This window comes from Ptychodera flava, chromosome 14, assembly GCF_041260155.1.
Source record: "Ptychodera flava strain L36383 chromosome 14, AS_Pfla_20210202, whole genome shotgun sequence".
NCBI lineage: Eukaryota > Metazoa > Hemichordata > Enteropneusta > Ptychoderidae > Ptychodera > Ptychodera flava.
This window is the reverse complement of record NC_091941.1, coordinates 22,138,521-22,165,330: the sequence shown is the minus strand read 5'-3', so window position 1 is coordinate 22,165,330 and position 26,810 is coordinate 22,138,521. Positions and strand designations below refer to the sequence as shown.

Below are 26,810 nucleotides of genomic sequence, written 5' to 3'. Positions count from 1 at the left end.
AAATCCAGTTTTAGCTTATCAACACTGACATATGTGTATAGTCAGCATTGTTACGGTTTAAAATTGAATTCAAGTCCAGACTAGAATTCATTTGTTATCAATATAACAACGATTACAGTCTTTACACACGTACAGAATACTTCGCCGAACAGAATGTTTGTTATTATAGCATGCTGTGGGGAGTAAACAGAAAACTGCAGTTGATACACAGAACAAAACGTAATGAAAAGTTTGCCAAAAAGTACAGCTAAGAGTGTCCCTTTTATACATTATGTTAATTATATTCAGTTTTCTTGAGAGGTTAGGGAAGTCATCCAGTTTCCAAACCTCTTTTATGTGATCGCTGTTTGTCTGTTTTACAAGATGAAGTTTTCCTATAAGAAAAAATGTGTCAAAACAGCACTGTCCTTCCCTTGAAGGAAAAAAAACACACATACTCCCCGAAAATTTCTGTCAATATCAAAATCAGGGCAGAACACGAATGGAACCAATTTTGGATAATTGGATCTTCATATTTTTCAAATTTCTCAAAAATGTTAGGTGCCCTATAGTTTAATGTTGCAATATTACAAATTACTTATAAAAGTATGTGTCTAACGTAAAAAGAAAAGCAGATGAGGTTACATTTGTAGATGAAATAGTAGATTACCATCCAATTATACCAAATTAGTTCCAATGGTGTTGCAGTTTTATTTTGAGGGGGGTTTCAAAATTATAGCAAGTCCGAAAGGGGCGGGGTACTCCAATGCTTTTTTAATTTGTTTAATGGGGGGGGGGCATTTGAAAAAATCAGAAAACTTCCTGGGGGATTAACGTGTCCCAGAAGGCCAAAGGTCATGCGCGCGCCCTCTGGAGAGACTAGGTCCAAAGGTCATAAACTGTCGTAAAAACAGCTTACCGCAAAGAGGTAAGTTCTAAATCTGCGCAGACGCAGTGTATGCTTACATAAGTTCGAAGTGACAACAAAAAGCAAATGTCAATCCTCATAGACACCGGTGACGGAGCAGACATTTCAGCGTAGCCTGTGATTACCGACGCCACTTGGTCGATGTCTACAGTCCAATAGCGATGTAACAACAACAGAAGCCATAGAAGTAAGTGTAAAGAAACTACTGTACCATACGATGTCGAATATCAGTGGAAGTGTTACATCAGCGATCACGGCCCGTTGACCTTGTTTCAGTGTCACTGTGTCAGCGCCAGTTTTTGGCTTCGTGTCAGCGTGAAAGACTTAAATCAGTGAGATAAACCTATGGCTGGCCTCACTATTATTTGATGCAAATGTCCGGCTTTCCGACAGACAAGTCCTGATCTATAAAGTTTGTGACTTGTTTAGATATTTTATAAATGACGAAGATGGCATATGGTCTTCATCGCTGATGGTCCGTAGCCCTATCACTCCCTTGACGTGGCTTTATGTTGTTTGGCTTTAAACAACGTACAGAGTCAGCTACTGGATAAAAGTGATCGTGTCGAAGCCTAGGGAGTCGTAGGGCTACGGACGGACGCGAAACAAGGTCTCCTATGCTCAGTTGGCGCTCTCTGTTGAACTTCAATGGACTATTATCAGTAGAGCGATTCCACTGTCTATCTAACTGCAAACTTGTAGTTCTATGGTTAGGTGGTCGGGGTTCCCAGACACTTCGCACCAAACCATCTCGTCCCATACCATTTTGCACCAAAACCACTTTGCACCAAAACCACCTCGTACCAAAACCACTTTGCCCCAAAAGTCACGTCGCCCAACCCCAAAACAATGCCACTTTTCCCCAAACTTAACGCCAACCAGTAAAGCTGAAAATAACCAACCACTACCATCGAAGTTTTCATCACCTTGCTATCATCCCAGGACTGAAATCTTGAAATTGTACACATTTCGAGAAAAGGACATCATGCAATTCTGCGTGCGGCACCTGAGTTGTAGCACTGAGTAGTGTGCGTGTTTCTTTTTCTAATACTACCGTTTATGGTTTCATGCAACAATAAATGGTTCGTGGTAGCCAAAATGTCTTGACACATTAGTGCTTCCAAGTTGCAGGTAAAAACAACATTATAATATGTCATAGCATCATTGTTTCAGGATGAGTTGACGATACTATACTTTGGGTCAAGTGATTTCAGTACGGGGTGGTACTTGGGGCGAAATAGCGTTGGACGAGGTGGTTTTGGTATGAAATTGTTTTAGGATGAAGTTGTGTGGGGCGAACTGGTTTTTGTGCGAAGTGTCTGGACAAATGGGTACACTACACTATTGTGGCGCCTCACTGTAGAGCTACAAGTTTGCAGCTACTCACTATCGAGAATACCATGGCATTCACTCACTCTGCATCCACTGGCCCTTGTACACTGTCCAATACTGGCTATGTCACACATCAAATAATGGAACCCATGGTTACACAGTGCAACGTAGTGAACAGACGCATTACATTGTACTGACATTAGGTATACATGCCTTTGACCATACCTTGGGAAATAAGTGGCGCTAAATTTTAGACCTTTAATATGCTTGAGAAATAATGCTGTTCACAGTTACAGGTTTGTTACTAAATATAGCTGTACTTGCGTGATATCGGACACTGCTGCTTGAACTCCTGACAAATTTTATCAACGTTGCATGCGTAGCTAATTTCGCAGCTGGTACTCTGAGTCGTGAATATGTCTTTTAGTAGTCATTGTTACACGAGCAGTCGCCTACTAAGATGTATTTTCGTCACTCTTCATCTTGTATGCATAATTTTCAAAAGCGTCATCTAAAAATGTGGACCATACCATAAAACCATAGTGTTGTGTTCAGTATGTTAGATTCGGCAACTGCTAGACATTAGTGCACATTTTGTTACCATGAAATATTAATCACTTCTTTTTCCACCTCAACAGCAACAAAAAGATATTGACTGACAGCACTGCATGCACGGGAACAATGAATGTGAGTGAATGGCTGTCACCTTGTATACGGTGTACCATCAGGAGATTTGAACTAGTGCGAAATTTCTCCTGCACAAGGTGAGTCAGTAATGGTTGTCATTTACTTGTTCATCTATCTCTGTTCTGTATGTCCTTGCGGTGACTGTTGATGCCACTTACCTTTTAAGACTGGAAATGTTATTGGGTGTCACTGTGTACACAGGAATCAGAGAGCAGATTTACTTGGTTTATCGTCAGTTTTTTTTTATCAGTCCATCATCCAACGGGCGTTGGCCCAATTACAGGATGAGGTATGCATAACCCACTACCCCCAATTGAGCACTTAGGAGTAAAGTGCCTTGCTCAGGGGCACAACACCGAGCTAGAGTCTTGAACTCACCGTCCTCTGACAGTGAGTCCATTACTCTGGGTCTTGAACCGGGTACCGAACTCACTATCCTCCGATAGTGAGTCCGTTCCCCTAACCACTGGTCCACGGTGCTTCCTCAACAGCTACAAAAAGATATCGACTGACATCTCTGCATGCACGGGCAGTTCATGCCTAAAAGCACTCAGACCAACTCAACTTCATCCGAAAACTGCTCGTTTTAGTTTGCTCCAACCCCCCTTCCCCCAAACCCCTCACCAAAGCTTCATTCTAGTACAATCTTGTCTCAAACAAGATCATCCGAAACCATTTATACCCAAAATCATTTATACCCAAAAGCCAACTCATTCCATAGTGTATCTTTAACCATTAGCTGTACACTGTCTTTGAACTATCATAATGTTGTTGAAATAGTGTCAGAGAAAGTGGCATTTTGGTTTCTCATGGTACATGTATATCAATGCAATCTTATTAGGGGTACAACAGAAATGCTACCAGGGTTCCTAGACTTGCTCCGGGTCTGTGGGTATAGAAATATCAGAACTGAGTAAATTAAAGGAATACACTGCAGCAGACTGTCGTTTTAGTGGTTGGCTGTTCCATGGATTACAGGGGTGAACACGAAGGCCCAGTAAATGCTGCCAAGACAAGCCAAATAACTGGGTTGCCAGTCTACGGGGTTCCCAAACCATTTACTAATTTCCCCAAATTCAAACCTTAGCTAAAATACTACAGAATGAACACTACTTTTCATTGTGTGTGTAATTTGTGTGCTGTTCATCAGTGTGAAGTATCTTTGAATTCACAATGTCTCTGAAATACTGTATTCTACATGGTGTATTACAACTCACATGTCATGTAGAACTACTAGAAGTATCTGTTTCCTTCTCCATAATCTTCAAATTCATCATTCTGACCATATGATGTCTATCTTTTAATTTTCCTTCATAGCAAAATGAACCTGAATCACTATGAAGTACTCGGTGTGGAAAAAAATGCAAGCGCTCCTGATATCAAACTAGCATACTTTGAGAAATCCAAACTGGTAAGTGATTCCCAGAAAGTACATTGTGTAATTCAGTAAAAAAGTAATCAGTTTCATGACTGACCTCTTGCTTCAGTTTTTTCCCACATTATTTTCTCTGATAGAGGTGAAGAATTTTACATTTTTATGAGTTTATCAGTTGGGGTGTGTAAGGGCCTCCTATTTGATGCAACCGACTCCAACTAAGTTCTCTCTGATTAAACTAAATTCTATATTACACTTATTGTATATAGGACTGACACAAAGAAATCTCCAGGAATAGAACTCATAAAGTGACTCAAAGGGTCTACAAGTCAGGAGAGGCCTATTTGCTGGGTTATTAAAAGTGTTCATGAGTCAGAGGGCAATCAGCTGGGTCAAAGGCTTAATGAGTCAGAGGGCAATCAGCTGGGTCAAAGGGTTAATGAGTCAGAGGGCAATCAGCTGGGTTAAAGGGTTCAAGAGTCAGAGGGCACTCTGTTAGGTTACTTAGATGCATATACACTTGTGTACGAATGCTAGTGATGCAGTTAAGAGCTTCATAATAATCATATAGCAATCTCGTAACTAATTATCATATAATTCTTTGATCTATCTTGCAGTTGCATCCTGATGCCAGACCCAATGATCCAAACCAGCATAACAGATTTGTGCAATTGAATGAGGCCTATGCAGTTCTCAGTAAACCACTGAGTAGAAGAGATTATGATTTAGAGCTAGCCGGTGTCAGAGTCAGTCCTTCCAAAGTCCGTGTGTACAGAGCAGATGCAACCAATCCATTTGGGTGAGTATGCCTAGTTTCATCTCTTCAGTCCTGTTTGCTGGCACTTTTAGCTGTATGTACATCTTGGTATCATGGAAGGCAAATTTTGGTGAACTGAGGTGTCCTGTCTTGGACCAAAAAATTTGCCTTGCACGGTAGATTTGCCACTCTGCTGGTCCTATGAACCATCGCATATATCCATAGCAGATTTGTGATGAACTTCATGAAGAATGGACTCAGAACCAGCATTCTGAGGACCACTAGATATACCTTGGTACTAATCCTGTGGATCACTAAATGCCCAATGTTACTTTCTCCCCAAGGGTTGTACGGTCATGAGCAAATTCACATCGAATCTGGCAGGTCCTTGCTGCATAGTAAATATGTGTTTGCAATGGCCTTCCATTCAGCCTTCTGGCTCTGCTATCATCACTTAATCACTCTGAGCAAAAAGCATCAACTGATCCACAAAATCAGTAATATTTCCGTTTCATCATTTGAGTGAAATAAAAATAAAACTAAAAAATACCTGCAATTCTCATTGCAGTCTTGCATGAATAAATATAATTATCTCCTGAAGTCAAACATACCGCTGCGTATGTTTCACAAAAACTTTTGCTATGCGTTATACCAATCAGCTGATTTGCAAAAAGGAAGGCAAAAAGAAAACGCGCTGAAAGTTAAATGCTGTGACAAGGCACAGTGGCGGTGTAAGCCAACATCATGACCTCTGACCTGTCTGATTTTCTCCACACCAGAGCCGATGCAGATAGAACACACCATGACTACTATGGCTTTACGGGTAGGAAGGGGAACATGCCGTACTATGGTGTCCGGGGAGTTGGAAAGATGAAGAACTCAACAGTGCTAGTGGGATGTATGATTCTTCTTGTCAGCGGTACAATTTTACACGTCTGGCTTGTCAAGTGAGCATCATTCTTTTATAGGTGTGTGTGTGTGTGTGTGTTCTGCAAGTATGTGTGTTTTACAGGTATGTTTGTTTATAGGTATGTGTGTTATATAGATTTGTGTCTTGTAAAAATGATTGCTTCTTCACCTTTTATTTTCCATCCAGTGGCAACTATCTGTGAATTTCCACTTGTAATGTTTAGGTGCTGGTATTTTAGTACCATACAGTGGTTTACATACTTGAATTCCTAGCAAAGATTAGTTTTCAGACCATGCAGTTGTTGTACTACCAAACCTTCCTGTCGTATTATAGACAGAAATGGTTCACATTGTTTCTGTGTGCAATTTGCAATCCAAATGTGTGCATAATACCGGTACTTCCAGATCTGATTCGTATATCACCCGAACGCTGTGCTGTCCCATTATTGACTTTCAATTTTTCTGCTACAGGTACATAACATACAATTTATCACCAAAAATATGTATTCACGCATCTTTCAAACCTGGAGAACACAGTCACTTTAGGGGGGGTGTTTGGAACTGTGCTGAAAGGTCATGTGGGACCCATATGTCAACACGCTATCAAAGTTACATTGACGATTGATGAACGTTAAAACATGTATCATAATACACATTGTAAAATTTCTATTAGATATGTTGGTGTGATTGCACAGGCACCGTTCGATGACACCATCCCTTCTAAAAAAAATTTCGCTACACCATCCATACTCCAGGTCGTTTAGTTGTTACAGTAGTGAAAACATGACAGATGTCTGGTCTTTTGTGTTTTGCACATGACAGAGTTGGCGGTGCGTTCTCAAGGGCAAGATTGGACGAAAAAGACAGGAAAATTGGTGAAATTTACAATATGGTGAAGCAGAGAGCAAGGTAAGACATTCCAAGATGGTTAAGTACAATGGACAGTCCTTCGACCGATATTGTAGTAGTGAGAATAGATGCAGAATATTGTTTAATGTGATTTAGAAAAAGATACTCACAGTAGTGCATTTGCTTCCAACGGGTTTCAGAAAGTGTCTTCACATATTTATCTCAGTCAAAAGTCTCTTCTTTCCGAGTAATACGGTTTTGTCAGCCCTCTGGTGTTAACTATTAGTGTGCAGTTTCGAAAATTGCCTGTGAAAATCTCTGAAAAAATCCTCAAGATAGTCACCAAGCAGGAGTAACACGTTTCTTCTTTGTATTTTGACAGGCAAAACGGCAACAAGAAACAAATAGAATTACTTCGCCAAAACTACAAAGAGATGACTAAAAAGAGAAAGGTGATGTCATCGTCAGCAGAAGATGCCATTCCCAAGGCAACATGACCACAACCTCCTTCTCGCTGTTTTTCTACCACTGAAATACAAGTGTTGGAAATATTGGAGACTTCTTCAGAAAACCAAAAACTTTAGGAGAGGTCCTTCTTGACATGTATGGCTTTCACGTTGTGTGATTTCAATTCATTATGAACGAATGCACTCAGAGAGTGTGTCCTGACCGAAGTTACTTACCATAGTACCCAAACAAATATCGCTAGACTTGGTGTTGAGGTGCATGTCTGCAAAAGATCCATGTATTATTATCCCACTGACTCATTTCACCCAACTTTTGGGTTCTTGTACTGATCATTTACTGTATAATTCAAGAGGTTAAGTGCTTTTTTTAAAGTCATGAAGATGAGGTTGAAGACCTAGGAAATTGTCACGAACGTTCTGACTCAGAATCAGTCACAAATGGCGTGACTCAACAAGATTATTATGCAGATAACAAAGAAACGGGAGTCACAACACCAATTTAAAAGAACAAAAATTTGATGATGACTCATGTGCTGTTTTTACTGTCAGAGTCAAGGCACACATAGCTACATCTGTTTTCTTGATTTTGAATTTAAAACTCAAGTCACATGATTTTTTTGAAGGTGTCAGATGAGTATGCCTGAATTTACTGAAAGCCAAATGTAGGCTAAGCGTATACAAATCCAGTGTCCAGCAACAGAAGAAGACAGGTTGACACACAGCATGCAGCACCTAAAATGTGCGTATACATGCCTTAGCAGATGAGGAAGCCATCATAAATAAAGGCTAGGAGGAACGAAAAGTTATATTTCTGCAGATTTTTGTCTGAGGAGAAGAGCAAAGAAAACAGATTTTACAGTTTGTTTCAGCTGAAGGGAGATACTTGGGAAAATGGAGAGTGTTTATAAAGAACACAGGAAGAAAGGTGCAGCTCCCACAAGCTGGACTGAGTCATGCATCAAATTTTACTCTGGTAATATTACAGGCTTTTTTGAAAAAATGAAAAAAAAAATACATTTTAAAAATTTTGAAATGCTGGGGCAGTGTTAGCAGAAAACAGAGAGTTTTGTTGTCCTGCAGGTGTACAGGGCTCTGTATTTTTCATCGATTGTTTTTAATGGGGTTGCAATTCTTTGAGGCCAGTCCAGCATGCATGTTTTTTGTGGACAACCCAAAGATGTAGCCCCCTCTGCAACATACAGGTGTGACATTGTCAGTACAGTGGAATCTTCCTAAACTTACATATTCAAGAGATCTATTCTGATTTGAAGTAAGACTTCCGGAAGAAAAAAAATGGGAGAAATATGAGGGTGTGAAATCTGAAGACTTTCACTGAGTAATAAAGAATTTATTGTAAATGAATAATTTGATTCTGAAATGTTCTCTCTTGCGATAATTATGATGTACTTTCTCTGTGTGGCAGTGTTGCATGCATCATTCATGTTAGCCAGTATTTTTGGCTCCCATGGCTTGATTCAAACTAACTAAACAAGTCATTGTGGATGACATAGTTCCCCATCGATTGTGTTGAGGGACTGTTGATCCCAGTTTGAATCATAACAGTGCTTGTCTGTGATAGGTGCGTAATCCTTGTCAAGTGGAGTTGTCTTTGCCCACAGCCATATGTACCAAGTTTGAATGAGATCAGTCTGGGCTTGGCTTAGTAATGGATGTGGACGGAGGGGTGGAGGCAAATCTTTAAGAACCCCAGACAAACTAGACAATTAGTTTTCACTCAAATTTTAGAACTAGATCATCCTGCAGGTCATGCTAAATTTATTCCTCAATCTTCCGTTTTCATAGAATGAAATGTTCTCAGGCACAAACCTTAAATCGCCGCTACTGCTTCTATGAAGCTCTCTCTCTCTCTCTCTCTCTCTCTCTCTCTCTCTCTCTCTCTCTCTCTCTCATGACTCTTCATAGCTTCATCAAGTACTTGATTATATAGCCATTCATATCAACTGCTTTCAAGGGATTCTGGCTTTTTTTTGGCCATCTCTCGATTTCAGACCCACTTTTATTCCGTTAGGAAGAAGTCACCAGTTCCCCACGAAGAACTCAACTGCTAGTGCTACTCTACCACACTTCAAGACGCTAAGTGCTACCAAAAATAAACCCTTTGGCTCTCCGGAGCCAGTCACAACCCGTCAATGCAACTCTGCCACTCCTTCCATCATACCGGACATGCCTTACTTTTACCAATAAGTAAATACGCTCAGAAACAACACATTAGCTTTTTCATTTTTTAATTTGATAAAATCTATTTGTGACACAAAAAGTTAACAAAACACTGAAAAAAAGATTGAATATTATTTGAGGGGTGGGATAGATGGTTATTTACGTTAGGGCGAGTACATCAACAATGTCGCTAGTCAATTTTCAAGTTTTCGTAAAAATACTCATCAAAACGACGGTGGTATCGCAAGGTGGTTAATTATATCCAATTTCTAATTGGAATGAATTGCCGCAGCTATGTATTGGCTAGCTCACTGTTAATACTGAATTTTATTCAGGATTATATATAAACTCTGATTGTCGTTAATATTTATTCATAAATTTTAAAATGCAGAGTAACTTTGACTCCTACAGTGTGCTCCATAGAAGACGGAATACCCTCTCTCGGATCAAAGTCGGGAAAAAAAAGGAGAATTGGTTTCCATGGCTTTTTGATGGCGTATTTCATTTCCGTGTTACGATAGAGTGCGCTTTGGGGACAGATTTTCGGACTCTAAAACTTTCACCATATTAATTTGACCTACTACTTGTGGGGGTCATTTTGAATCTTGTTGACAAAATAAGGGTTTCAACGGCTTAGTTTTGTGAAAATCTGGAATTTTATCTTCCCGTACCCATTGAATAACAGAGGGATGACGGCCGCTTTGAATTTCAAATAAACAGCGGGTAATATGTATATCTGGTACCAAAATTTGCACGGTGTACCCCCAATTTGTATTCTTGATTTTGAACGAGAAGGGTTGCAAGTTTGCTTGAGGAAAGTTCGAGCAAACGTTTAAACCTTTCATTTTCGAGGCGCGAACTACTGTAATCTAAAAAGAAAAAAGCCGAGGTTTAGGTCACTCGGAATTTTGTTCGGAAGACTAACGGAGGTTGCGTCGCCAAGATGTACTAGAAGAATGATCGTTTTGACTGTTGTGTTGTTTTTTGTTTGAAATTCAAAAATTTGTTAACCACTAATTACTTGGAGAAAGAACGTCCAATAGAATTCTGCTGATTATCATTTCAATATTTCGGTCTTGAAAAGCAAATTTATGGGAGCTAGGTTGTAATTTCATAATGCAGATCGTCCTCAGATTACAAGAAATAAATTCGCGTTCGAATTAGCAGCGAAACATCGGAGCAAAGGAACGGTATTGGAAACCAACGAATGTGTATTTCAACGTTGTTTGTACGCGAATTAAAACAAGTGTTTGGGCCGGGCAACGATCTGTCCATGCAAAAAAATCCATAACCCTTTCGTACAATTGTGTTACATGCTCAAAATATACGTGTGTATTGAGGTAGACCAAGGCAGTGAGCCGTTTAAAATATTGGCATCGGGCCTTCAAGTGCTGTGTCCATCATCCTAATCTATAAGGCGTTTATTGCTACCGTTGGTTATGAAAGCAGAGAACGTACAACAGGAACTTGAAGCACACTTTGAATATTTGCAATATATTCTTTAACATCATAATGCTTATTGTATACTTCTGCCTGTATTGAATCATGTTGTCACGCCCATATGTGAAAACAGTTTGACAAATTAGCATTTCGAAGCGTGGCGGGCCTGAATTGTATTGCCACGCTTGAGATAACACTATTCATAAAATGTGCACTTGCTGACAAAAGGAAGATACAAGTCGAATGTAATTGGATCGATATACAGTGATTTAAGGAAAGAAAAACAAACGTAATAAGAAACCACCGATTTGACGTTTGGTGGCGTTCTCCACTGAGCGAATTCTGAACAAGTCGATTTACACTTTCTCAATTCGCATGGCGAAGATTAATCAAAACAAATTCATTAAAAACATATACAAAGCATTTTTACATTTGGACTCTAATATAATACTATCAAGCTAATGTCAAGAAATCTTTCGCTATCTGAGTTTACACTGTTAATAATATGTCCAAATTTTCACTATGTACAAAGAACCAACAAAAATATAGCAGTTGACACAACAATCCAAAATTGACATCCACGGTTTATGGGGTGTTTACAGTTCGATTTTTACATGCGACTTCTTGGCAGCATTCGTCGAAGGAATTTTTCCAGAGAAATCTAAACCAGAATTTCTACATTTGTATCTTCTTTTTTGTCTTCTGCAACTTCAGCACACATCCGGGGTAACCGATGACGTAACCCACCCGGTTTTACTGTAGCTTGTCGACTGCCAAAAAAGAAATTAGGATGGCTGATTAGTCATGATTCATCTCAGTCTGGATGTAGACTATTGGATTCTGTTGGAATGACCGTGCTATAGCGGGATGGGGTGGGGGTGGGGGTGGGATGATGATATGGCTACCTATACGACCAATGTGATAGGTACACGTCCGCCAGTTCACATCTAAGGTTTTTTTGTGAAATATTTCAAATCTAAGTCCTCTATTTTGAATGCACGAGCGAGCGAGAGACATTGTCGATCAAACAAGGCTGAATTGTACCTAGTAGGTGGCGGGAATTCGATGAAATTATCATATTTGAACACGTGACATAAACTAGATGAAACAAATAAAGCGCTAACGTATTGAAAGTCTTTCTATGCCTCAGTGAAATATTACGATTAGTTGCATGAGTCGGTCACACCTCGAGTCTAGTATCGTCCTTGAGGGCGCTCTTGCTACGTATTGCTACCCTGTCCATCTCAGGCTGTCTGTTTATGTGTCAACATCTACGTGTGGTTCTGACATCTTCCCATCTGTCTGTTACGAAGACTGACATTATATATGTTTGTGTGTCTAGCCATCTGTCTCTTTAAATCTTGGCGTAACTCTCTTTTGCTGTCTCTACGCTTTCTTTATTTCCATTTTGGTTTACAAGTATGTCTCTCTGCCTGTCCGATTTATTTTGTGTGTTTGCCGTTTGTGTGCGTCTGTCCGCTACCTGCTCGTCTGCAAGTCTTTCACAAACTTTCCCACAAGCGAAGCTTCAACACCAAAATGCAACCCAAATGGCGCACCTGTATAGGTTACTATGACAATTATACTAAGATTTTGACGGTTACTCTTGTTTTCGATTGTGAGGGTACTGGAGAGTCTAATGAAATTTAGTCGGGGAATTTGGTGCATTTAGGAAACGAGAAAATAATTCCTCAAAATGACATATTTAACAAAAAGGGGAATAGAAAATCAATCTGTCATCATCAACAGCAGCGTACGCATTTCCGAATAAAATTTTTTGTCACTTATGCGACGTCCGGCAACATTTCACTGGCATTTGAAGAAGCTAGTTGCCAATGGATGACGAGGAACGAAGAAACATCGTTCGTGGGGTGCAAGAAAAAAACAGATATTTGCGACAGCTGTTGATAGGGAGCGTTCAGATATTATAGCCTGGGTGGGCCTTCAAATTAATTATTGTAAGTCTGTCAAAATTAGTACCCGCCACCAATTCAAAAAGTGATCACCCCCATAAAAAGTTCACAACACCGAATATTATCGGTATAAATTTTGATTAATTTGTTGAAATTTTAAGTATTGTGTTATTCTTCAATTTCTTTGAAATGCTGAACATTTGCCTTTGCAATACAGTCCGTATGAATTGAACTAAAATTTCTACGGTAACAATTTAATGGCCACTGCCGGAACATACAAAAATTTTGTCCTGGATTCTGTGGTTCAAAGAGTTCGCGAACACTGTACTACTGCAAATTTCATTGATTGTGGTTATTGTCACTAATTACACTAAAGCGCATCCTTGACTCTGAGATATCTCTTTCATTATTTTTGTACAGTTTCCATATGATGGACCTAAATCTTGTGGATTTCTGAGCTACCAACAGAAATACAGCCATGTGTTGCCGTTAAATGACCACACATGCTGGTACTAATCTGCTGGTCGGCGTAAAAGTCCATCAGACCACCACATTACTGAAATCTGTATTCGTGGCCTGTGGGACTCTGGGGCTCGCTTTAAGCAAAACTTGCGTTTATAGACTAGCAAAGGTAAGATGTTATTAGGACAGATAACACTTTTATTTAGTGGACAAGAACATAACTAGAATCGCATTACGTTTAGTTACCCATTTCTCTTATGTGGTAAAACATGAACCCCTTACCTATCCCTGGCCATAATAAGTGAACGCTCTCTAGCTAAACATTCAAAATCATAAAACGCCACTGTCTGCGTCGGTGTGACCATTTTAGGGGGTACTATAATTGTATGAGGTATTGGAATGGGATGGAGATGGGTTCAATGTAACGTCATGTACTGTACTGTACTGTACTGTACTATACTGGACTGGACTGCACTGCACTGCACTGTACTGCACTGCACTGTACTGTACTGTACTGTACTATACTGGACTGGACTGCACTGCACTGCACTGTACTGCACTGCACTGTATTGTATTGTACTGCACTGTACTGTACTGTGAGCTATGGCAAAATGGAAGCCACCATGCACATGCGCAGAAAACAAACGGGCACACACAACTCGACGTCCTACATCTACGCAAATGCAATTAACACCTGCTTGCTCTTTTAGCATATGGCAGAGAACGTGAGAAAGCGAAAAGAGAAATGGCGGACGGATGGGTAGGAGAGCCAACCGTCCTGCGCATGCTGATTTAAATACCAGTGAACACAGTAAGGTGTACGTAATGTACGGTGAGAACGCCAACGCATCACTCGGCATGCATTATTTTAGCGTGATCTTACTGACCTGACTTTAACCAGAAAACTGCACAAATAAAAGTATGAAGACAGAGAGAGAATAATTAGAAAGAATTATACATTTTAACTAAAGAAGGCGAAGACCCTCCGAACACGAGGATCACGTTCAAGCTAGCGTACAAACACAGCAGACTACACTTACAAAGCTAGTGTGCGTAAGCCATCTTTGAAAACATTGTTCAACTTACATAGTGAACGTTTATCGATGACTACCAAAACGGGAGCGATCTAGGGAACCACACGTAAACTTAACAACAGATCTGTGAATTCATCGAAATACAAAATATGCTACAGTTTCTTTTCAAAGAACAAGCTTAAGTATCGAACGAAATTGCGCTGTTAATTTATTGACTGGCGCATTCCTTGCAAGTAAAAAGGGAGGCCCTTGGCTAGCGGGACATTCATGATTAAACGTCTGTATCTTTTTAGTTGCAGGGATGGCGCCATTCGTAGCAATGCTTCGCACAGTCGTAGGTGGGAAGTACTAGCCAAAGATCATATATAACGGCATACACCATCAGCGGCTGTCTCTAAGGCAAGTACCTGACAGAGCGTCGTCAGTACAAGTAAGTTACCAGCAGACGGATTGTTGAAACGAACGAAGATTTAAATCTGGCGTTGGTGGAGCTGTTTCATACTCAAGTTCGAGAGACAGCGTACTCTTTAGAGGAAGCATGCGAATGTACAGTGAATTGAGAGCAACATTCGGGTTCCTTTGATGTGATTTGCCAGCTAGGAACTATCTGTGCATCGTATTCCATCGTTTTCAATAGTTTTTGCAGGTAAAAAATTGCAAAAGGTAATAACTAGAGACAATCGACAACGAGCAATAAATAACATATTTTAAATTTTGGAGTCTCTCCGAGGTTTGTAGTAGGTTACTCACTGAACGGATTTGTTCCTCTTGTTGGCTCTGAAATCTTTTCTTCTGGAAAGGAAAACAGGAAAAAATACAAAATTGGCTAAAATGAAACCTCTCCACTTTATAGTAATTAATACGTTGGAATAATAGTAAATGCACCAAATATGGGAGGTTGGATGTGACATGAGAAACCCTTTCTACGGTTGTTTTAATTTGTCTTTCTCTGTTGCTCTCTCTACTTTCCCTTCCACGGAAATTGTCCATCTATGATGTAGCGCCTGTCGTACAAGAAACATTCCGTGGTTTTCTGAGTTCGGTTGTACAACCGACAGGCTAATCCAATCCTGCCCGTTTCAATGGTTGTCGTATGGCGACCATTTGTACGCTGAGGGCGACCTCGCCTATATATGGCTTCTTTCATAGAGCTCGTGCGAAAATTTGAATGAACAAGAAGCCGTCGTCTCACTCACCTCTGGCGAGTCCAAAACATTCCACCCATTCGGGCAGCGAAATTTTCCTATCGCTATCGGCATCGCAATAGCGAATGAAATTGCGGGTGCACTTCTTTGGCTTAAGATTTTTAATTTCTTTTCTAAACTTTGTAGCTTCCTTTTTGTCGATCATATCGTTATTGTTGCCATCGAGCTTTCTGAATTTCCACTTGACAGTGCTTTCTTCCAACGAGTCTTCGGGGTCTGGTTCCGTGTCTCTGGAACGAGGAATATGTACAAGTTGAAATATATGCGACTGCTGTGAACACTGACAGTGACAAAAAAAGTCCTGTACTGTTGGGGGGCGTCCTCGACGACATAATTATTGACTCGGTACCTTTTAACGGCCACTGGCGAAAACAGACAGAAGCCATGAATCATCCATTCATCAAATGAAATTTTAAGAAGGGAGTCATTAACAAAGGAAAGCAATGTTTATGATGTCAACTTACAGTCCGTCTTCCGAATTTTCGACCATTTCTGTCGTGAGTTTGTCTAAAAGATCAGTCAGAAAGCTTTCTTTCTTGTCCGACGGGCAACCTGTTGATGAGAGAAAAAAAGAGATAATGTAATTTGTGCGGATGTTGTACAGACAAGATATGAGGGCGCTGATTGATGTGGATTGGGACGTTCTTCAGGCTGCTTGCTGTGAGTACAGTTCAATTGTAAAATGTAGTGTGGGTCAAATCAAAGACGGCTGTCGCCTTAATATGGTGAGACGGATAAATGTGTACGCGTATTCTCGTATGTCATGGCTGTGACTAGAATCTGAAACCCCGTTTGTCAAAAACAAAAAACAAAAACCGTGTGGAATGTGCCCCGTGTAAGCTTGCAGTTACAACAAGGCGTCTCTGAATTAAAGAAAGATACGTTTGAAGCCATAATATCGACTTCGATCATGCCGAGACGAATGCTCCATCAAGGGTGTCACGATTTGCAGCTCAGGATCGCCTCAAACGACAAAGAAAGTTTACACACGTGGACGAGTATAGTCCAGAATTCATCAACGCTGGGACAAAATAAGCCGGAGAACACGATGCGATCAAACGGGTAATATACTATGTCGAAAGTAACAAAGAGTAGGTGTTGTATTCCATCAATTATGTATGCCCAACACAATAGCAGCTAATAGTACGATTGCGGTATCGTGACTGCAATATTGGCTTCCGACCTGACCCCTGTAGAAATCGTATTTACACACAACTTTGACACAGTTTTGTGCCTGTCCCCTAGGCAATATCAGCTCTCGTTTATGGTAACTTTAGAGCTGAATTTAGAGTGATTTCAGCTGATCACAAAATGTTTGATCCCCTATCCCAAAGCCTCAAATCTCTCTCTCTCTCTCTCTCTCTCTCTCTCTCTCTCTCTCTCTCTCTCTCTCTCTCTCTCTCTCTCTGTAGAAATCGTATTTACACACAACTTTGACACAGTTTTGTGCCTGTCCCTTAGGCAATATCAGCTCTCGCTTATGGTAACTTTAGAGCTGAATTTAGAGTGATTTTAGCTGATCACAAAATGTTTGATTCCCTATCCCAAAGCCTCAAATCTCTCTCTCTCTCTCTCTCTCTCTCTCTCCTCTCTCTCTCTCTCTCTCTCTCTCTCTCTCTCTCAGGTTCTCTCTCTATCGGTTCTTCCCGGTCTCTCTTTGTGAGAACCAATGGCTTTATCTGTCTCTTTCAACTTACAACCAAATCAACACATCAATCGTCAAGATGAACACCTGTTCGACATACTATCGCTCTGCAAACAACATTTATCAGGTGCGGTCAGTGTCTTGTTACACGCTTCTAATAAACACCAGTCTTGGAGAGGCTACTTTAATTAATGTCATCGATAACCGAGCGCACGGTATCTTTGAGGGCGTTCAACAAAGTTACCTTTTAAGAAATCAACAAATAGTTTCAACGGTATAAGAGCAAGATGCACTCATCGTCAAAGCGTGTAAGGTTGCATCTGTATAAAATGTTTAAGAAACGATTTTCAGACGAAGGTCGATTTTGATAAAAGTGTGTGAGTTTTAAGTATCATTTTCGTGCGCTTAATGTTGGTTTGATTTGAAACTGTGTGGATGGTACGAGCGTGATAAAACAACGCTATGAAATGTGACTTTGGGTGGAGCTGTAGATGTATCGCGCAAATTCCTTTGTATCAGTACTGTCTGACAATGCGTTTGCCATGACAGATGATTCTCTCGCTTTATCACACCAGAACATTTTTCACATGGAAATATTAAATGAAATAATACACGAGAAGCTGTTGCAAAGGATTCGCTTGTTTTTTCATTCTTTGGACCGAGGCTAATTTGAAGCGTAGACAAATAGAAACGAGACTCGCTATTGCTGTCTATGCCTGAAGACGAAGATTGTTCCATTTCTGAAACGTACGAAGAAACCCTAAACCGCTGTAATTTACATATATATCGCCCCAGCACAAACAAGAGGCGACCCAACAAGTTCTGAGTTTTTCACACTGTTTTCTCTATCATTTTCTCTTCTTTCTTCATGCTCTGAATGATCGGAATAAATAAAATAAATGGTTTATATAACCAAACCTAGCCTCTGTGACTCTTTATTTATTTTACACTCCATTACAAGGACGTATATCTCTCATACACACATGCTGTAATTAATTAGTCAACACAACTAATTATGTTAATCCGTGGACTTATCAGGGATTTTACGGGTTGGTCAACATCGCGAAAGATAGGAATGGTTACTAAAACAGGAAGGTAAGAAGCTCTCCTGAAATGTGTCCAGAAATTACCAAATTGCGGCCAGTCATGACCATTTATCCAAAATCTACTGCAGCCAATGTATTTCGATGGCCGAGGAGAGCCAGCTACTCTTATTTCAAACGTTTAAATGGTCGCGAACAGTGCAAACCCTGCCAGTGCCTTGCCTGCAGTTCATGGCATGAGGACGTCCGTAAAGCAGGAAGTCGGAAGTTGAAACCTTTGACCTTTACGTTGTTTATATGTGGGCAAACTTGTAAACATATTTCCCAGGGACAAGTCTGATTTTGACTAGGGTCAAAGTTCGTGTGGTTAAGCGTGGTTCTCTCAATCGGGTGGTGTTGCTAAGGTTTTATCTGCCCGCCGTCCGTGGGTGTACGGACGGTGGTCTGCCTTCAGTTTAGCTGTGCGTTCTCGATAATTTTGCTGTATTTTTTCTCACAAGCATTGGAAATTCGTTTATATGAGGAATATTCTAGCTCGTATCCTCGAATTAAACCAGCCGATTTTCTTTGATACAGTTTTTTATATGGTTTGGAGAACTCTTTGGGGCGGCGTCAGATAACAAGTGGAATGAGACAACATTTCGTTCATGTAAGGAAATCATATAGCAAGTACTTCTTGCGCTGGTGTAAACTATACGAAATATTATGATATCAAAGATGTTTTCCATGATAGTTTACAAGGTTTCTTGTCTAAATTCGCGGAAATCATCAAGAATAATCTAAAAAATACTACACGTAATTATGACTACATTTTGTATGTGTAGAGGTGTTGTTTGCCGTTCCGAACGTAGGCCTATATGTTCTACACGTACGCGACGTATGGTTATCACTGATCAGCTGATGATGGAATGTTATTACGTGTAACTAAACTTCTCCATAACGATATGTTACCGGCAGACATGGAGATACTAGCGAGTGAATAGAAATGACGGTGACTGGTTTAAAAAATTCACAGTGCTGGTAAAAATTCTCACAGGCTTCTTAACGTAGTGGCCGACATCATCGGTGATGTCAGTTTGTGTTTCGATGTTGCGAGGTCACCGCTCAGGTGACTTTAGTGACGGGCTGCTCTGAGCCTCGTCAATCGCTTGTACGCCAGAAAAAGAACGGTCTGCGAGTAGTCATGTCGAAAAAAGCTGGAAAAACTGCGATAGTTTGGTGATTTTTGAGCGGATTTCTGGTAGTGGTAGGCCCCTAATAACCATGTTGTCGATGAGTGTTGGCAATTTGGTTGGAAAATTTTCAAAATATCGACAACAAAGTTGCGACAAGCGTGCTGTCGGGCAGAACATGGACGTTCCCATGGCTGTGGTGGTGACGTTAAAGTCAAACCAGCCGTAAAAGGCAGAAATCCCGTCCGAAAACACCACAGCTATGGACCCAAAGCTAGCCTAACAGTACAAACGAAGTTTTATAGCCCGTGCGCCGCTTCTTTCGGGAATTTTGCTAACAGCATAAGGCACGATTGAAAATCGATGAATTCCTTAGACTAGTAGCGACCATGGAGCTAGAAACTAGCTCCATGTAGCGACCAACTCTCTTTTATTATGCGAAAAAAGAAACCGGCGACTCTTTGACGCCGTACAGTCATTCTAGTCATGAGCTTGGTTGCTACCGTATACCAGAAAACAACCGACTTTAACGTCAAAGGCCTATTGCTGCTACGTACTTTGAGACAGAAAATAACGATATGTTAGCCGTAGACATGGAGTTAATAGCGAGTGCAGAGAAATGAAGGTGACTGGTTTAAAAAAATTCACAGTGCTGGCCAAAATTCTCCAGTGTGTGCTCCTGCTAATGTGTCACCATTGTGCCTTGAATCACGACGCGGTTTGTAAATTATACTCGGTATATACACTCGCAGAAAACGACGACGTGAAGCATACATCTATATAATTTTGTTGAAAAACTCATGAAACGGCAACTCCGGCGATCTTTTTCTGCTTGGTCGGTCGATACTTTCTGGGTGGCATTTGTTACACGGAGCAGGACCATGTCTGCTTAGTTATGTTAGAATTTGGCGCTTGGCAACGAAAAGCATGTGCGTTTCCAGCGTTCCTTTCGATCTAACTTCCCATTTATTTTTGAATAATGAGCAGTGTTTGTTTGCGCATATCATGAATATATAAGCGTCCACTAGGTTTACGGACGTCCTCGGGACATGTTTCCCAAGATCTTCATACCTTCTCCTTTTTCATTAACATCACTATCTTTCCGATGTTGACCAACCTCTGATAAGTCCACGGATTAGCATAATTAGTTGTGTTGACTAATTAATTACAGCATGTGTGTATGAGAGATATACGTCCTTGTAATGGAGTGTAAAATAAATAAAGAGTCACAGAGGCTAGGTTTGGTTATATAAACCATTTATTTTATTTATTCCGATCATTCAGAGCATGAAGAAAGAAGAGAAAATGATAGAGAAAACAGTGTGAAAAACTCAGAACTTATTGGGTCGCCTGTGCACAAACAAGACACGACGTCCACTAAACGTATGGGCATGGTGTATCGTATCGTAAATACAGAACGGCTGCCAATTTCGGTCGCCCCGGAGTCAAAGGTCACGTGATTTCCATCTCTGGGAATCAATCACCCCCCCCCCCTGCCTTCCAACGCTGTGCAATCCCGAACAACGTCGTCTAATTAATTTGAGACCGTGTTTATTGAAACAAGTGATAGGCAAAACACACAGATCACTCCTGGATTTTTAAACATTTTACTAAGTACTCGACCGTTGTATTGACCCTCGAGTAAAGAATTCCTCAAGTCGTAAATAACGGTTAGGCTTACATCGATAGCGGGTCTGCCCTTTTTCATCCGATCCTTATGCAGGCGACGCCGGTGAAAGATAACGGGCATTTCTTAATGAAAGAAAAAAGTGCCGATACGAAATTGTTCCCCTAGCATAGGAGGTCCTGTTTTATCAAAGGTCTAAATTACTGAAGGTCGATCAAGGGCTGTGTGGGTACACGAAAAGCCGAGAGAGAGAGAGAGAGAGAGAGAGAGAGAGAGAGAGAGAGAGAGAGAGAGAGAGTGCCTCTGTCTGTGTATTTATGTGTACAGTTATCAGCACGTATAAAGAGATCTGGATTCAGTCAGTGTGAAATTTAGTAGTGCAAGCCTTGACATCCCGTTGAGCACCTTCGAGGCCCGTGAAAGCCATCGCCCAAAGCGTCCCTAATGCGCATGTACCGTGGATCGCGGACTGCATGTCGATTTCCCCATTTGAAACCTCGTTGCGCGTGGACGAGTGGGGATATCACGTCACACGTTCATCAATGAAGTGTCGCAGAGTCCTTCGCTGGTCATGGGCCTCGGGATCGGAGAAACTGACAGATGCGGGCTCTGAAGTATATACCGATCGCAGCTATCGCCCTGACTGTCAATAACACGATAATGAATCGTGTAAACATTCTCGCCGGGAAAAAAACAATTCTGATTTAAGTATCCACTGGGGCTAAATAAACACGGCCTCGCCGCGCTGGTCTTAGCCTATTGTAATACCACTGAGATGTTTCGAAGTCTCGTGCTATATTGGATTGCAAGTTATTTAAATGTTTTTAATTGCAGTAACGAAAGAATGAGTGTCTCGTGTCTTCACTTGTCAGCCCGGTCGCTGTAAATATTTTGGCGAATAGTAAATTTAAGTGTGTCAGGGTTGCTCGGTGTTTTCGCAATGTGTGACTCACGTGTCTAATGTTGGAGAGGTACTTTTCCATAGACTGATTTTCGATTTGTTACAGATTTGATCAACCCGAGTTCTTCGAGCAACTTGGGACGTTGCGCACCAATCATAAGGAACGGGGAAGTTGAGTTAGAATGGCGTCTTGAGGACTTTGTACTCTCAAACTTTTACAACTTTTTTGGTCTACGAATTGTGGGGGATCATTTTAAAGCTATGGAGTAACGAAAGTTTTTACCAGCTTAGTTTTACGCAAATCGGAAATTTAATATTGACACAAGTTGACACAGGGATGGCGGCCATTTTGAATTTTAAATATCGGTAAATATTGTGTGATCTGTTTCTCTTGTACCACATTTCGCAACATTTTTCGAGGTGTTTACCAGCATTACAGAGCTGCCGAAACTAAACCGATGCTAGGGTTTCCGTGTCGGATGAGATACATAGAGTTGTACTGCGTTCGCTCCAAGTACGGAAAATTTACAAAGTGACGTAGTTGTAGTTCATGTACGGGGAAAGTTCCCAGGGCCACAAGCAAAGATAGCGGGGAATGGTTTGTTAATTCTGGCGTTCCGTAGGGAGCAACTATACGTACTTTGTGTAGTTCACTACGGAAGGGCATGCACAGGAATAATAAAAGCTGATTTATTCCCACGGACATAGATCTGAAGAATTAATATAAAGTAAACATGTCGAAATTCTTTTTCGGTTTGTTGAGGTTTTTGTTCTTGAAAAATGGCTGAGGAGATCGAGATGTTAGTCGTGTGAGATTTGAGTGACTGACAATATTGACTCTGAAACAAGTACTTGACAGAAGGGGTTGCGGCAAAGGTGGGGTTATCTAGAAACCTGTGAAATAGCGGTTTTTCCATCCACTCACAAGTACGACGGTGGCGATGTTACTCTGCCTGGGATTTTTCAACAAGTGAAGAAACAATGCAAAAGTCTCGAACATTGCTGTTTGTGATATTTCCATGAAAGCTTATATGTTAATCTCTACGAACTTTACGACAAAGATTTAAAAAAGACCCACACAGTTTGTGCAAGGATAATTCCTTAAACGCGTCCATTCGTTTGTTCACATAGCACAGCTTGCTACCATATCTCTGATATCTCATGTGGTCTCCTTCTTCCGTTGTGGTGGCTTTTTGCGGACAAATCCTTTGGGTCTAAAGATCACGCTCCGGAACCCTTGATATAAAACGTTTTGAAAGATAACGGAGCGTTCCCCGGAAACCATTGCGGCTTATGAGTGCGATGAACTTAAAGTTAAAGTGAGTGTTCGTCGGGGGCGACGATTTCAGCGTCCACCGGCCGTAATTTTTGATGCCTTTGTATTTTATTTTGCCGTATGAAAATATAGATTCTTATTCTCCTCCCAAAATAATGTCGCATTGCCTAGTAGTGAGCTTGTCGACACGCCGGGCAAAGTATGTGCAAACTGCTCCAACTGTATCACGGTTCACAGCTGAATTTGGGTGTGGACTAGAATTCGTTTATGAACGGTATTACACACAACGCATTGTGTTGGCAAATCTGTTAAACACTCCGTGTTCACGTGCCTCCAGGAAGGAGAATTACGAAATGCATTCGATTTGTAGAACACAAGTAACGAAAAATATTAGAACAAGTTTAGAGCTATTGTCCCTTTAAGCTACCCTCTCGTGCTGGAGTTTAGAGATTGCCCGATTGACTACCAGGCCTCAATGGCGATAACGCGTTGCTAGGATACGTGCAACCGAGAAATGGACACAATCAACCGAGCAATGCGACCGAAGGGGTCAGGCAAACAGATGTTTGTCGCTCGAAATTAGTTTCAATCACAACAAGCAGCATGCCTGCACTACAGGAACTCAGCATTATAGTAATCGTGATAGTTTTGTGCGCAGACAACTTTCGCGAGTACAAAAGCGAGTTGCGATACTTCATTGTCCTCTGGCCACAAGGATACTGGGGAAAAAAACTATGCCCCGGAGCGATGTCAGACTAAGACATGAAACTACGTTTCGTGCCAGAGGTTAGAGCATGTCTGTGCTGCCTCCAGAAACAAAAAAATACCCGACCAGAGCCTGCAAAAAAGACGGGTGCATCGGTCCCGTCGGTAGTTAGAACTACAAAACAATAACAAATACAAGGAGATTTTGCGCTTGCTGATTTTGAGCCCGGATTTCACAGTTTGTCAACCCCTGTGAAAGTGTTCAGTGAGTAGTACAAAAACGCTATTAGCAATGCGGTCCAGAAAGCAAGCTCGGTGGTCCCTGCATGAATGCATGTGCTACGGACCAGTTTCGAAAACGCAAAAGAACAAGACTAACACGCTTAAATGTAACCCCGAAGGTATGACATCATCAAGAAAATTCCCGTAGACTGGAGTGTTCATAGCGTCGTTCGATTTACAATTCAGTCACGGTGAGGGAAGACGAGTCCTAATTAATGGCTATTATGACGGGCGTATATTAAATGATCTTACTAGCGTAGCTATAGCATTGAAATTGTAACACGGTGCTGACACAAAAAGGATTTTGAAGTTGATACAATTCCATGCAAAAGAACTACCAAACGCCGTATTGTTGCAAAGCTGCATTGTAGTAAAAAAAACTCCTTTCTTCTCTGAAAAGCGCTCTTTTGTGCGTCATAATTACCCATCATGAATGGTCTCCATTAACCCCTCGCTTGAAATCGCAGAGCATGGGAGGTTGCTATCGCTGCAGACATCAGCATCAAATTTGAACAGAGTCCCCGGAAAACTATTCGCATTGTTTTTAAACAGGCGATAATTTGAATGTAAGGGAAAGCAAGCAGGGGTGAAAAAGTGCTGATACAGCAGCTTTAATGGCAGTTTTTCTTTTGGTTTCACAGCGTTGGGCAGAGGGGGGGGGGGCAGTGGATGATTTCAGATCAGACCTCATGACGACTAAGCCATCAACTCAGTCTGCCGCTAAGGAATCATGCTCCATCGAAAACGTGCGTGAGCGGCATAATATTAAATTTTAAATTTACCCACGAAGAAAGAGTCGGCATTACGTTGCATTTTGTCTGATCGGCGGAAGGACAAACCCAGAACTTATTATTAAACCGACTATTCTTCTATCTAATACTGCCTTTGCGAATCCGCTCTATCATAATTTGTAAATTTACGATAATCTCTTCGTATTGTTGACAGATTTCACGACTTAAGCACGGTTTGTGTTATCGCTAGGCAAACAACGCCAGGTGTTGCCGAAAATTGCGTGCGGCGGTTTGTCAAATACCGACTACATGTGTAAGCTTGTTGGTAACGTAATCATACCACGGGGTATCCATGGCAACGAGTCCCGGTCTCTGGCATCCAAATACACGGTGCACAGAGGAGCCGATGATCTGTTCAAACAGCGGATCAGGTCGACACTGCGACACCTGCAAGTTCGCACTCAGTAAATATTTAGAGCGAGTTTTTCAGAGGCGTGGATTTTGTGCCAAGCTGTGTGGACTATTTGCGGAATGTTGGGAGAATTAACTGCGGCAGTACATCGCTACAGCCGCGGCTAATGGGGTTAAAACAACAAGTATCCGCCCTCTTCAATATAATCCAGAAGCCCGCTGGTACTTATCTAAGAGGTATTTGTCCTGAGGTCAGGGGTCATGCGACACGACTTTCGCTGGACCCTTGCGTATCTATCAGCACCATGTTTCTAGTGCTTGAAAGTTTCCCCTTTCGAAGAATGCTTTGGGACGCACTCTCTGTCAGCATCGATTTGCAAACGACGAAAACATCCTGGCATGGACTCAGGATCACGTCTTCCCGAGTCCGACGAACGCTATGAGGCTGACCCAACTCAAAACCGTTATCTCAGCGGATGGACTACCAAACATAGTCAGCCGCCGGATGAACTTCTCTTTCGTCGTTTAACAGTTTATTAAAAGTAACTCGATCTACGTTTTTAGACTTCCGGGTCGTAAACCAGTGCTTGGAAAAAGAAGCAAACACTGCGTCCAGAAACTTTTCTCAAGCGATTTCGCGGACAAGTATATGTCATGTAGTTTATTTTCTTGTTTCTCCATATGCACGTGGCCGGTCTCACAGCGGAAGAGAATGGCAGGAACTTGAAGCAAGTTGCGCTGCAGTCTGGATTGATTTTCGCACGAAATAGAATCACTAAATACGTGACCATCAAACCGTCTCACGCGATACGTTCACAATCTTGGCGTTTCGTCTCGCGTTCCTTTTTTTCTATGTGTGTCAACTTCCAGCCAATCGGATGTCAGTTCGTGTAAACGCCGCAGGGGAGCCGGGAGTAGGAGTGAGCAACTGTCTCTTGCATACAACGGTCTATCTACTTCCGCTTTACCTTCTCGCGGGCATCGAAGAATGATGGAATAAAAAAAGTGGAACCGAATTTAACGACTTTAATGGAAGACTAGTGCGGGGGGAAAATGACTCAAGGGGACCCGGGAATCTGGTCCGGAGCCACTCAGAAATCGCTTTTCCGCCTGATCACACAACAAACACTAAATTGGACATGCCTTTTAGCTAAAGTGAAATCTTTAGCGCGTTTTGCAACTTGGTACATAATGTAAACCCGTCGAATGTGTATGCGTACCACACAATGCCATTTAGTTAATGGCGGTTCCTCGCTTTCTGGATTAAAAGTGCCAATTTCTCTAATGAAACTATGAGCAAGGTATCCATTAGGGCATCCCTCGGTGTTCGTCCTCCTATTTACCCTAATTTAAGATTTGTGATAACTCCGTCACGCGTTGAAATTGTGACATCATGCAAGAGCCCTTCAGATAATTGCGGCAATCTACCTTTTGTCCAACTCTTTTCTCCACCAGATCTCTTTAACGTCAACATTCTTTACTCGAGGATTCTCATATTAGCT

At 41.3% G+C, this 26,810-nt stretch overlaps 2 protein-coding genes across 14 annotated transcripts in view; one reads left to right on the top strand and one right to left on the bottom strand.

Moving 5' to 3' along the window:
* Positions 1 to 924: 924 nt before the first annotated feature.
* Positions 925 to 8,648, top strand: LOC139149763 (dnaJ homolog subfamily C member 4-like). 2 transcript variants are annotated; one of them, XM_070721733.1, is made up of 7 exons: positions 925 to 1,094; positions 2,878 to 3,003; positions 4,244 to 4,337; positions 4,919 to 5,100; positions 5,838 to 6,005; positions 6,790 to 6,876; positions 7,199 to 8,648. In XM_070721733.1, the coding sequence occupies exons 2-7, from the start codon at positions 2,921 to 2,923 to the stop codon at positions 7,311 to 7,313; spliced, it is 729 nt and encodes a 242-aa protein (XP_070577834.1). In that variant the 5' UTR covers positions 925 to 1,094; positions 2,878 to 2,920; the 3' UTR covers positions 7,314 to 8,648. The 2 variants fall into 2 exon arrangements, with proteins under 2 accessions (XP_070577834.1, XP_070577835.1); XM_070721734.1 differs by lacking the exon at positions 925 to 1,094 and adding an exon at positions 1,337 to 2,442.
* An 864-nt stretch (positions 8,649 to 9,512) lies between these two features.
* Positions 9,513 to 26,810, bottom strand: part of LOC139149762 (SPARC-related modular calcium-binding protein 1-like) — a 37,760-nt gene continuing 20,462 nt past the window's right edge. For 4 of the 12 annotated variants that reach the window (XM_070721724.1, XM_070721730.1, XM_070721721.1 and 1 more), the window contains 5 exons: positions 15,980 to 16,067; positions 15,507 to 15,745; positions 15,061 to 15,102; positions 14,164 to 14,181; positions 9,513 to 11,671 (listed from right to left, as the gene is read on the bottom strand). In XM_070721724.1, coding sequence (XP_070577825.1) covers positions 11,655 to 11,671; positions 14,164 to 14,181; positions 15,061 to 15,102; positions 15,507 to 15,745; positions 15,980 to 16,067 — 404 coding nt within the window. In that variant the 3' untranslated portion in view covers positions 9,513 to 11,654. Of the gene's footprint in view, positions 11,672 to 14,163; positions 14,182 to 14,362; positions 14,435 to 15,060; positions 15,103 to 15,506; positions 15,746 to 15,979; positions 16,068 to 26,810 lie in introns of all 12 variants that reach the window. The other 8 variants (XM_070721727.1, XM_070721731.1, XM_070721725.1 and 5 more) reach the window with 2 other exon arrangements.

Bases quoted from the DNA above. Each gene is read 5' to 3' on its own strand.
- LOC139149763 (XM_070721733.1), top strand. From the start codon at position 2,921: ATGAATGTGAGTGAATGGCTGTCACCTTGTATACGGTGTACCATCAGG. The intron at 4,338-4,918 runs GTAAGTGATTCC...TCTATCTTGCAG, and splicing joins ACTTTGAGAAATCCAAACTG to TTGCATCCTGATGCCAGACC. The intron at 6,006-6,789 runs GTGAGCATCATT...TGCACATGACAG, and splicing joins TTACACGTCTGGCTTGTCAA to AGTTGGCGGTGCGTTCTCAA.